We start from the raw sequence: 12,861 nt of genomic DNA, 5'->3' as shown, positions 1-12,861 counted from the left end.
GTTGTCGTGTTACTCCCCTCCTCCTCAGAAAGGGGGGGGCCGTAACAGTAGCGCTTGATGGTTTTTGCGTCTGCACTTGGGGACACTTTCAAAGTTTTCCCAATTTTTCGGACTGACTGACCTTCATTTCTTAAAGTAATGATGGCCACTCGTTTTTCTTTACTTAGCTGCTTTTGTCTTCCCATAATACAAATTCTAACACTCTATTCAGGAGGACTATCAGCTGTGTGTCCACCTGACTTCTGCACAACACAACTGATGGTCCCAACAACATTTATAAGGCAAGAAATCCCACTTATTAACCTGACGGGGCACAGCTGTGAAGTGAAAACCATTTCAGGTGACGACCTCTCGAAACTCATCAAGAGAATGCAGAGTGTGTGCAAAATCACAGCAAAAGGTGGCTACTTTGAAGAAACTAGAATATAAGGCTTATTTTCAGTTGTTTTACACTTTTTTGTTTAGTACATGATTCCACATGTGTTAATTCATAGTTTTGATGCCTTCAGTGTGAATCTACAATGTCAATAGTCATGAAAATAAAGGGAACTCATTGAATGAGTAGGTGTCCAAACTTTTGGTCTGTACTGTATGTGCAGAAAAAGTAAGAATAAAAACTAATACAGAATGTTTACTGTTGACAGAAGCAACTAACGATTATTTTAACTTAATCTATCGATTAATCTGACGATCAATACATTAAACAAAATCTGACACGTTCTGGTCATTTATCTGTAGTTTTTTAAAACGATATTAGAAATATATTAAAAATGAAAATAAACTATTCAGTTCCTCTTATAAATAATAAGATAAAGATTTTATTTTGTAAAATGCAATAAAATACTAAAAATATTTCTAACATGTAAAACCTTTAGTCCTTTCTTCTTGATTTAATCAATACATTATTGGCTATTTTTTGATTAACCAGTTCATAACTGAATAGTAAATGATATTAGGAGGAGATTTTTAAATTTATTTTTACAGAATTTTAATGAACCTACAGTTAAGGTTTTTTGGTTTGTCTTAAATGCAAAATGTCTACATTTTTGTTCATTTTTAGCTTAGTTACTGCTGTGAGTAATTCAGCTACAACTAATTAAGTTCTGAAATTAACCGTTTTTGAGCTTGTGTTCTCCAGTTAACGATTAATCGATTACTAAATTAGTCAGCCATTGTTTCAATAATCACTTAATCATGATTAATCGTTTCTGCTCAAACTGTATGTGAAGAAAAAGTAGGAATAAAAGCGAACGTGCATTATTAGTTGGATGTTTGTAAATTTGAATCTGATGGCAGATTAAACTTAAGTTTTCTCTTTTCCTCCTGATTTAATTTCTATAAATTTGCCTCACGGTTCAGCAGCTGAAGCGTTTTCCTGCCCTGACGCAGCGTCAGCAGTTCTTTCCTCCAGGACTTTCTGTATTTTTCACTCATATTTTCCTCTCAAACTTTATCTGCTTCCTGCAGCGGGAAGTGCCGAATCCCCGCCTGGTGCGATAGGATTCTGTGGCGCGGCAGCAACGTCCAGCAGCTCAAATACCGAAGCCACATGGAGATGAAAACCAGCGACCACAAGCCGGTCAGCTCGCTCTTCAAAATCGGGGTAAGACGTTGGGGAGTGACAAATATCAGGCTTAAAGGTCCAGAACAAGATGAGAAAATAACTTAAAAACGTTTGTAGCTTCCAAGCAGACGAAACGACACTTTATACCCACAGTTTTTCTTTCATCAGAAGCGTCTCTGATTTTTACTGCAGAATATAAGCAGCTCTCTAACTTAGTTCTTTTATGCCATTAAAAACAAAATGTGTTGTTTTTTCCCCACACATGACTTAAAAATAATAATAAAAAAGTAAACTGGATATGAAGTGTGGCAACAAATTTTAAGATTAAAACAAGTCAGGTAAAACTTAAAGATATCAAAACAAATAGAGTAGAATAGAAAAGTACTTTATCGTATCGCATTGTTTACATACAGTAAGCTGCCTGACTTTAGAGCTTTATAAAAATTACTTTATTTTTTCAAAATTCTGTTTTACCTCTGCTTTTTTTCTTTAAAAAAATCCATATTTTTGATAAAATAAACACATTTCACCCCCAAAAAAGTCGTTATATAAAGTCAACATTTTCTGTAGTTGTATAGAAAATAGTTTAAATGTTTTGAGATTTGAAGTATTGCCAGTTATTAGTAACTGTTTTTTTATTAAATTGTAGCCAAGGTGGAAGTAAAAGAAAAATCTTTTGTAGAAAATAAAAACATTTCAGATATAAACAAAAATTTCAACAGTGTCTGCAGTAATGTTGAGAGTTTTAAAAACTTTTTATTTCAAATTTCTCTAAAACATGATTCTATTTATCATTTATTTTAAAAGGATCACCTGTTTTGGCTTATAAAGCTTCAAAACGTCTTAACGAGGCGTGCATCTCACGCTGCTGAGGATTTTTGCTAAGATGCTAGGCTAATGCTAGCTCTCTTCCTCTCTGTTTAGATATAACTTGTCTTAAAAGTCGGTTATGAACATTATTTCTTTGCAGCTTTAATGAATCATGTACCAAACATGTAAATTTGTTTAATTTGGATTCATGTTGATGTTTGTTTGTGCAACAGGTGAAAGTCGTGGATGAGCAGCGCCAGAAAAGAGTGTTTGAAGACATCGTTCGCGCCATGGACCGAATGGAGAACGACTGCCTTCCTTCTGTGTCTCTCAGCAGGATAGATGTAATAAAGCTCAACCTTTTTAAAATAAACTCACATATTTACAAATAAACGTGTAAATTTGTGGGGTTAATGAGCTTTTTGCTGGATTTCTCCTCGTCGTTTTGCAGTTTACGTTTAAGGACGTTAAGTTCAGGCAGCTGCAGAAGGAGCGCTTCCTGATCAAAAACGACGGCCAGGTGCCATGTCACTTTGCCTTCATCCCCAAACCAAACGACCCAAACTATTGCAAGCCGTGGCTGCGAGCCGAACCCAGTGACGGATTCTTAGAGCCAAGTAAGATTTATTTTTTTCCTTTTCTTTTAATCTGTTTTTACAGAAGCTTCAAATCCTTTAAAATGTTTTCGAGATATGAAAAGTGGTTGATATTGTAAAAGTCCAGAGTTTCCATACACCTAATAAAAAGACACATGTAGATATTTATTTCTCTCTATTTGAAGTTAAATCAGCCTAAACTTTTCTTGTTTTATGTAGGTTTGATTTACAAAAATTATTTCTGTTTGCTAAATGCCAGAAAACATTTTCCAAATTGTTTTTTTTGTAATTTTCTTTTATGTTTCAGCAGGAAGGTTATTTACCTTAACATGATTTGTTTTGATTGATTCAGTGTAATGAATATTTATTATTCCTCATTTCTAGTTGACTTATCTATGTGTAATTAAAATAAAGGTTGCCTTATCTTTTATATGTTAAACAATATTATTGAAATTGGGAATTGTTTTTGTTTGTGCTTTGTTCTTGGATAAATCAGGTGTATAAAACATTAAATTATGGTATATTTTAGTTCATTTTGCCCCTGCTGTAGAAGGTAGAATACTATAACTAGACTTTATTAATAACGGTAATAAGTTATATACAGTCATGAACTGACTTAGTTCATTTTTATTGTTTTTATCTGCAAAAAGTTGAAAACTTCCCTTGAAAATGCTTGAATTTTACCGTGATAAAATTTCACAAACTCTTTACTAAGCCACAGTTCATGCATTAAATGTTCATCAGCATTAGCAGCAAAACCAAAAACCACATTAATATAAAGGATAACTCCTCGTTTCCTAAGACATAAACGTTTTCTTTTGGACTTCTTCTGTGTTCTCTGAGCAGGTGAGACCCTGGAAATCTACCTGGAGGTTTATGTAAGTAAAGACTCAGTTACCCTGCTAAACTCTGGACAGGACTCTATTTATGATATCCTGGTGCTCCATTTGGACCGCGGCAAAGACTACTTCATCACCATCTCTGGGAACTACCTGTCCAGCTGCTTCGGCACCTCACTGGAGACTCTGTGCCGCATCAGGAAGCCGGTCAGAGAGGTCGCCAACCTCATCGACCTGGTGAGGGAAACGCAGCAGCTGCTGTAGAAGCTACTGCGTTGAATTTATTTTGGGTTGAGCTCATTTATAATCACAATGTTGTGACCAGAACTTGACCTGCAAAAGCAACAAATCTTAGCAAGTAGTTTCTAGTGAAAATATCTTGAGTTCATTTGAGATGAGACAAAACTGACAAGTAACTTTTCAGCAAGAAACAGGAACTTGTTTCTAAATAAATAATTATTTTAATATTGATGAAACGTTCTTGATCTAATGACAGATTATTTCCTGTATAATAACATATTTTTCCCATGTTATAAGTGAAATAATCTGCCATTAGAACAAGTACTTTTTATCAATATTAAAGAATCATTAACTTAAACCAAGTAATTGTAAACATTAAGGGAAATGTAAAATATTACATGTTTTATTTATTGTTGTGAAGGTAGACGACAAAGGAATCAGTAATATTTTTTTGTTTTTAATTGGGGAATTTTATCCCTCGGTGTAAAAAGTTTGGACACTTAAGTTTTGTTTACTTTCATGTGTACTAAGATATTTGCAGTAGAAATTGTACGTCAAAAAAAGTTTTTTGGTCTAATAGTGCAAATATGTTGAAATAAGACAAAAATAAATTACAAGTAAGTGAAATAATCTGCCAAAGGAACTGGTACAGTTCCCATTAATGTATTTACTGACTTAAAAGAAGCTCTTGTGTTTTGCTGAAAAGTTGCTTGTAGTTTTGTTTCAAAGCGTACCGACATGTCTGCACTGCTGGACCAAAACTCCTGGGTAATACTTTGTTTTTGCAGAGTGTGAACGTGTGAGGGCTCATTTGGTCCCTCAGGCTAAAATCAGTCACCAGTCGGTTTATATTTAGCAACATAACATGTCTCCACTTGTGTATTTCTGTTTGCGAACAGGGAAGTAGCACAAACATTTAACAGGATTTCCTAAAAGAAAAAAAAATCCAGGAAACTTTGACTTTGTTCTTTCTTGTCTCATCATCTCTTCCTGTATATTTTCCACCTTATCTGGTTAAACTTTGGGATAAACTCCTGAATTTCCATTTCAACAGTCAGATTGATTGATGATATTAAAACATTTAAGTAAGAGCGTTTGAATTTTGGGGGGTTTTCTGCTTTTACACGTCTCACTTTGTGTGTTTTCTCTCCTCGTCTTGCTCGTTTCTTTGCTGTGGTTGTGGGCTGGCTTCTTGCTCAGGGAGAGGACAGCAGTACAGAAAAGGTAAATAATTAACAGAAACCAATAATCTGATACTGGAGGGCGGCATCGGCCCAGATACGAGTCAGTTATTCCCTTTACGCCACGTTATCGAAATCCTAGTTCAGCTGTAACTAGTTAAATTTACCTCAGTAACTTTTCTGAAAAAAATTACTTGGAGTACTTTTACTTTAGTAACTTTTTTATGAAGTATCTCTACCCACTGAATGAAAAACAAACATGTTTTAACAAAAAAAAAAAATTGTTTTCATTGAAATACAATTTCTTTTGCCCAATTCTGTTAGTTACATGAATTATTGTGATTTTGTCTGGTGAGCTGTTGTTACCGCTGTACAATGGCTGCTGGAAAAGACGAATGTTTTGTTGTTGACTTAACATTGATGAACCACTTGCTGCATTCTTTTTGGTTGTGCAGGAGGCTCCACTTGTGCTTTTCAAAGATGTTCAGTTGTATGATTGCACATCTGTTTGCATCCGTTTCCACATGCGAGTGTAAAATGTTGAGTTTGTTGGCGTGGCCAGGAGCATATTATTAGGATTTAAAGTGACAGGAACCCTAAAACGCTTCATTAAATCTTTGCTTTTGTGCAAAAACTGTAATGAACACGTTTTGTTTAACCTATCCCAACCTGTTCAAGGGCGCATAATAGGTCAGCTTTGAATATTCTGTCATAAAACTAGATACATATTAACTTCCTGTCGGCTTTGGTGTTCAGTGTTATCAAACATGAGCAGCAGCTCTGTCAGCTTTGTAGTTCAGTTTGAGGTTTTATCTTTGTCATTAAACATCATGTGGCCTGGAGGAGAAACGGTTAAAACGCCTCCAGTGAAAGTTCGACTCATGTTTCATCTCATCCCAAAGCTTTGGAGCACACAAGATTAAAAGTAATTCGAAGAAGTAATCTTAAAGTTTTAGATGTTCCTGGTCTGTCCTTCATTAGTTTAATGACCCAAACTGGCTATTTCTGGACCTGGGATCCATTTGCAGAAACAAAAATAACATTTCCAGCTTTGTGAAATGTCTCCCCTTCAAATTATCAAATTAGCTGCTTTTTATTGAGATGTTTCTCTGAAAATAACATTTTTCTTGATAGAAACTGTTAATTTATTTGCTTCTCAGGAAAAGTCGATGGTGAATTTATTGTTTGCGGATGGAGGAAGTTCTGATGACGTCCCTCTGAAAATCCCCAAAGAGGTTTGGATCCTGGTCAACCACCTCTTCACCAAGTCCTGCGATCAGGTTCGACGACACGCCCAGATTATTCAACGACAGTTTCTGATTAAAACACACGCTGGTCTGACTTTATCAAATGACTTACACAATGAAGAGAAAGTTATGGTTTCTCTAAACAAAAAGAAAGTTTGATGAAGTGTCATCAGGTCAGTTTAAGTGAAATAAAATGCTGTTTATTTTATTTAAGTTACTTTTTCTGTTGTCTGATCACCGACATGAAGAAGTTTAAATTTTAGATGAAGTTAGGCTTTGATTAATCGAATAAATGGAGTTTTGTTGTAATCCAGAGATTCTAGATTATGACAGATTATTGGGGACAGACAAGGATTATATTTTAATTTGAAATTCTGAGAATAAAGTCATATTTTCAGAATTAAAACCCAATATTGCCAGAAGAAAGTCGTAAAATTACAAGAAAAAAGTCGCTTTAATAAGAGAAAACGTGTAGATTTACAAAGACGTGATCAGCTCGATTAAGTTTGTTTGGTCCCATTTGCAAAAAAACATATGCAACTTTACAAGGTGCTCAACATTTATCATGTTTATTATTTTTCATGTAGGAGATATAAAATTACTACTTCATTTCACAAATATTACAACTTTATTCTTGTAATATTTTGACTTTTTTCTCTTCATAACAATTTTAAAAATTTTACGACTTTGTTTTCATATCATTATGGCTTCATTCTCATATTATCACTTTATTCTCGTATTATTATCACTTTATTCTCATATTATGACTTCATTTTCATTTCATTCTGATTTTTTTCTCTTATTACACATTAATCTGATATTTACTTTTTGTTAAACTACCTCTTGTATTATTCCAACTTTCTCGTCTTGTGACTTTTCATCATACTAATTCTCATATTATGAGTTTATTTTATCTCAACTTATTGTCATACGGCTTTTTCCTCTCCATATTCTGACTTTATTCCTGTAATGTATTCTTTCTTCGCATGTCTCTAATACTTTGTGCCATTGGATGATCTGGCGTTTGAGTCGTTATGTTTTTGCTTGCAGGAGGATTTATTCCAGACTCCAGGCCTGCAGGAGGAGCTCCAAAGCATCATTGACTGCCTGGACACCAGCATCCCGGAGTCTCTACGTATCCTTGACATCATTTTATTAAAAATCAGGTTTAATTTTTAAAAGCTGCAATGATGAGATTGAATTATCCTGAACAACAATATCATCTACAACATGCTCCAGATGTTAATGAAGGTTACCTTCACATTAGCTTATAAAATATGTTACATTTTAGGTTGATTAAAGTTAAAAGTATATATAATGTGTGTGTATATATATATATTTTAAACACTTACCTTTGGAAACTGTGTAGGTAGAAAATAAACAGATGTGTGCAGACACGCATTTTAAACTCTGTTGTTCTTTGTGTAAACTCCACTGGACTCCAGTTTCTCCGTAACTTTGGTCCAGCTGGTTGTAACCACTCCGTAGCCGAAGCTCTGCTGATCTTCCTGGAGGCCTTGCCAGAGCCGGTGGTTTGCTACGAACTCTACCAACGGTGCCTTGACAGCTCCCACGACAGCCGCCTCTGCAAGCAGGTAGGCAGAGGTTTCTGTTTCTGCAACACAAAGCGAAGTGATGAATCTGCTGCAGTAAACGTCTGTCTGACGTTCACAGCTGGTCTCCCAGCTCTCCCGGCCGCATCGGAACGTGTTTCGATACCTGATGTCTTTCCTGAAGGAACTGCTGAAGCACTCGAACAACAACAACCTAACAGCAAACCTCATCGGTAAGAAACGGACCAACAGCAAGAACAAATGAATCAATACGCAAAAATAAAAACGAACGGACAAAAGAACTGAAAGAACAAATGAATCAATACGCAAAAATAAAAACGAACGGACAAAAGAACTGAAAGAACAAATGAATCAATACGCAAAAATAAAAACGAACGGACAAAAGAACTGAAAGAACAAATGAATCAATACGCAAAAATAAAAATGGACAAAAAGAACTGAAAGAGCAAATGAATCAATATGGAAAATAAAAATGAATGAACAAAAAGAATTGAAGAGCAAATGAATCAATATGCAAAATAAAAATGAACAGATGAATATTTATAAATTAAGTTAAATTAAGTAAATAAATCAAAACAAATAATTGAAAATAATCTAATAAAAAATGAATAAACGTGAATGAATATCTGAAATAAAGAACCAAAATGCGAGACTACCGAGAATAAATCGGTTAATAAGAATATTAAAGGAAATTAACAATAAATAGAATTGACATTTAGTAAATTGATACCGCTTTTTGTCTGTCTGTAATGTTTGTTTTGTGTGATTAATAAATTTATAAAAGGAAACTGAAGAACAATTAGTTGATGAAAATGAATAAAAATTAAAAATGAACAAAATACATGAAAGTAAAAAAAACAAAAAAACAAGAATAGATGGAAATCTACAAACTAACCAAGATGACCAAGAATAATTTGGAATTAGCAAATTAAATGAGAATTAGGCTGAATGCAGAAAAAAATCTAATTAACAAAAATTAAAGCCAGGAATGAATGACTTAATTAAAAACAAAATTAACAATAACATTTTATTTTGTGAGAATCAAAGAAATTCATTTAAAAAATGATTGAGGCTAAATGAATAAAAGTGAATGAGTGGAAGTTGATAAACATGTAAGCAGTAATTTAAATAAATGAAAAGGATGCAGTGTGAGAGTAATAAAATATGAATTATAAATAAGAAAAATAATGAGATTTAACTGAACAAATAAGGACTCCTAGAATATATATTATAAATATTGAGAATGAATGAAAAAAAAAAAAAATAAACATGATTACTGTAACGATAAAAGACATTAATATGGACGGTTTTGTGTTTCCAGCTACTCTCTTTGCCAGCCTCCTCATCCGACCGCCACCCAACATGGTCAGCAGGCAGTCGGGTCAGGACCGACAGAAAGCCATCAACTTCATCCTGGGTTTCCTCATGTCTGCAGACGACGACTAACCAACGACGGCCCGACCCGCCGGGTCGCCGACCCGCGTTGTTTCACCGAACCGCTCACCAATTCGGCCGTCACAGGCTTTGACTTCAGCAGGCGTCGCGTTTTCGACATGAGAAGAGTTTGAACTGTCACACTTTTTAACGACTTAAAGGACGGAGACCAGACCTCGCTGTCTGCTGACTCTTTACGGGAAGACACTCATGCCAAAAAACAGTGAGTGGAGAAACTGTGGAAACGCTATCCAGAGAGACCCACACTAAACGCAGTAGTGCTACTTCCAGGAGTGGGGGTAAATAATATTGTTGATCATTTAGTCTGAAATGTACGGGAGAAGATTAGGGCCGCCACTAAAAAGGTAAAATTCTAATTATTAACTCAGAATTTTGACTTTTTTTTTCTCTCTTTTTTTTTAATTCTGACTTTTTCTGACATTTTTTCAGTTTTTATTTTATTTTTTTCTCTCAGAATTCTGACTTTTTTTCTTCGTAGAATTCTGACTTTAATGTCTGAATTCTTTTTTCTGAGAATTATTTTCAGAATTCTTTTAACTCTTTCATAATTCTGACTTTGAACTTGGAATTCTGGCTTTGTCTGAGAATTATTTTCAGAATTCTTTTGACTTTTTTCCTCAGAATTCTGACTTTAAACTCAGAATTATAATTCGGTCAGGTTATGTCAAAATCCACATAAATTAAGTCAATTATTTTGTTAGGATATAAAAATGATCACATAACTTTTTCTTCCTTGTTATAAGTTTTGTAAATCTTCACTCTTGGAAATACTGTCCTAAAATTATTTGGTAGATTTGCGTTTTATAATTAGATTTGCCTAATGGTGCATTTAGGCGATTCTGAGAAAAAAAAGTCAAATTTTTCTTTTTTTTTTTAAATTGCCCTAATCTTCTTCCGTAGAAATGGGATAAGTATAGTATTTAGTTACTACGAATGTTTATGCTTAAGTAACGACAATCATTTGTTGCTGCATTTTAGCTGAGGAGAGAATAGAATTTATTATCCAACACATTGGTTGTATTTTAACTGTTATTTATATTTTTTTTTTCTCCTGCGTTTGCAACATTTGTTTTTTTTCTTTTTACTGCAGTTTGGTTTACTTTTGTACCAGTACTATGAACAACAACCTGATTGAAGTTGGCTGCAGACATTCTTCAAATTGGTGTCAAACGTTTGTGCAAAACATTTTGTGCTGCTATCATTTTGAAGATATTAATGTGTTTCCAGAGGTCATCAAAGGTGAAACGGCCAGTCTACATTTACAAAAACAAACAAAATATGGCGTCAATCAACATTGCTACTTTTGTTCAGCAATTTTTTTGTGCTGTTAAAAATTTTTTTCTACAGACATTAATTAAACCAAACAAAGATTATATAATTTTTTTTGTATATTTGTGTCACTAAACATTTTGAAGCACAGTTGATTCGCACACAATTTGCTGTTTTGTAAACAGAGGTTGACCTTTCGAAAAATGTATTGCTATCTTTAAAATTATAGCGGCACAAAGATTTTTTTTCTGCACCAGGGCTTGACAGCAATTTTATTTAATTTCAGCTTCACTCAGGTCGACGAACACCGTATTTTTGTCATGTTTTTCCCTCCGTACATTCAGTTCTGTCAGCCTTACAGAACAAACTTATCACACTAAACCTCCTGGCCGAGTGTAGAGCCGCCCTCCGAGGGTTTTGACGTCTCGATGTAAATATGAATGTTTTGTGTTTCATGACTGTCCGGTGGTGAGATTCTGTGACGTTGTCTCCTGTCAGCCATTACAGTGGTACCGTTTATATCTGTGTTTGTTTACATGTCCTCCCACATGTCTCATACCGCAGCTGTATCGAGTGTTTGCTGAGTAAAAGCTCTTCGCAGTGCTGCAGTGTTTTCTGGGAGCAGATGTACCAAGATTGAAGCCCTCATTTATCTACGGTTTTGTACTCCGGTCTCAGCTGTGCCACTGAAGATGCTATTTTCCCGATTCCAACTCTTGAAAAACATGTGGTTGTAGAAATAAGGAACTTTTCCCCCCCTCAGTCTGTTGAATGTTTCCTCTTTAACGGTTTCTCTCGACAAATGTCAGCTTTAGTTTTCACAATCATGACACTCATTTCCTCCGATCAGCATCTTGAGTAACTGATGTCCGGAAAACCCAAATACAGAAAAGCAGTAAATGTTAAGCTACAGAGACAATAAGAACACACTTTAAGGTGAAAACCATAAATCAAACATTAATGTGAGTTTTGCCAAATGGTTACTGTTGCTTGAGGAAACTTAATCTTTTCAGTAGAAATACAAACTGTCATTAGCAAGAAAACGTGATTGAACAGTTTTAAATTTTGGATTTAAAACGTCATCTGACATTTTTTTGTTTCATAAATTTAAGGTACATTTAACAGCGACTTTAATGTTTTGGGTACTTTTTAATTTATTTAAGATGAATAAAACTAGATGAAATGCCAATGTCGTGTTTTCAACTTATTTTTGTTGTGACCCAGCCTGGTAAAAAAAAAAAAATAGAACCAGTCCCTTGTTCTACACTTTGATTTTCATTTTGTTTTATTTAATTCACACAATAATAAATGTGAATTGTTCGTGTAACAACTAAAAGAAATTATGAAAGAAAAAGGGCAGAAAGTATCAAGTTTATTTGCACCACACATTTCAGCTACAAGACAGTTCAGAGTACTTTACATTACAAAAAAATAAAATAAAATGTCATATATAAACCTTCATATTTGTTCCTATTCACATTAAGAGAAAATTTGCTTTTCCAGCTCTGAAGACTATTATGGAAATATTTCAAATATCAACTTACTCAACGGCATATCGCTTCATAATGATTTTCAAATTTCTATTAGAAACAGAAAGATTGTCAAGATTGTTCCTTTTACTGAAATGCATCTTTGCATTTTGAAATTCTTAGGCCCTTTTAAGTTGTATTTGCTTTCTCTTTTAAAAAGTCAGTTTTGAATATTTAAAAAATGTGTTTGAATCACATGTTGGTAAAACAAATTTATGTGTTTTGTAGATACATTTTAGAATGTTGTACTTATTCATGAAGTTTCAGTAAGTTTATCTGTATAAATTGAAAAATAATTTCTTACTGGAGGCGCAGACAGGAAATTGCACTGTGAAGCTTGCCGGAAATTGCGTGCGCTGTAAACAACCGTCCTCCACTCCGAACAGAAATGCCGATCTGAACAAGATGGGGGTTAGTGTTTTAGTCCCGATCCGAACAAGATCAATCAATCAATCAAATTGTATTTGTATAGCACATTTCAGCAGCAAGGCATTTCAAAGTGCTTTACATAATTAAAATAAAAACAGCATGTGACATTGAATAAACAACGAGAGAGA

The 12,861-nt window shown here is 34.3% G+C and overlaps 1 protein-coding gene across 2 annotated transcripts in view; it reads left to right on the top strand.

The window, feature by feature from the left end:
- ocrl (OCRL inositol polyphosphate-5-phosphatase) overlaps positions 1 to 12,027 on the top strand; it is a 29,031-nt gene extending 17,004 nt beyond the window's left edge. Inside the window, exons 15-24 of one of the 2 annotated variants that reach the window (XM_007569684.2) lie at positions 1,468 to 1,603; positions 2,608 to 2,718; positions 2,826 to 2,991; positions 3,817 to 4,046; positions 5,250 to 5,273; positions 6,391 to 6,510; positions 7,528 to 7,612; positions 7,945 to 8,072; positions 8,152 to 8,263; positions 9,373 to 12,027. In XM_007569684.2, coding sequence (XP_007569746.1) covers positions 1,468 to 1,603; positions 2,608 to 2,718; positions 2,826 to 2,991; positions 3,817 to 4,046; positions 5,250 to 5,273; positions 6,391 to 6,510; positions 7,528 to 7,612; positions 7,945 to 8,072; positions 8,152 to 8,263; positions 9,373 to 9,497 — 1,237 coding nt within the window. In that variant the 3' untranslated portion in view covers positions 9,498 to 12,027. The remainder of the gene's footprint in view (positions 1 to 1,467; positions 1,604 to 2,607; positions 2,719 to 2,825; positions 2,992 to 3,816; positions 4,047 to 5,249; positions 5,274 to 6,390; positions 6,511 to 7,527; positions 7,613 to 7,944; positions 8,073 to 8,151; positions 8,264 to 9,372) is intronic. The other variant, XM_007569686.2, reaches the window with a different exon arrangement.
- The last annotated feature ends 834 nt before the right edge of the window (positions 12,028 to 12,861 follow it).

Source organism: Poecilia formosa, unplaced genomic scaffold, assembly GCF_000485575.1.
Source record: "Poecilia formosa unplaced genomic scaffold, Poecilia_formosa-5.1.2 Scaffold244, whole genome shotgun sequence".
In the NCBI taxonomy this organism is placed as follows: domain Eukaryota; kingdom Metazoa; phylum Chordata; class Actinopteri; order Cyprinodontiformes; family Poeciliidae; genus Poecilia; species Poecilia formosa.
This window is presented reverse-complemented; position numbering and strand designations above follow the sequence as displayed.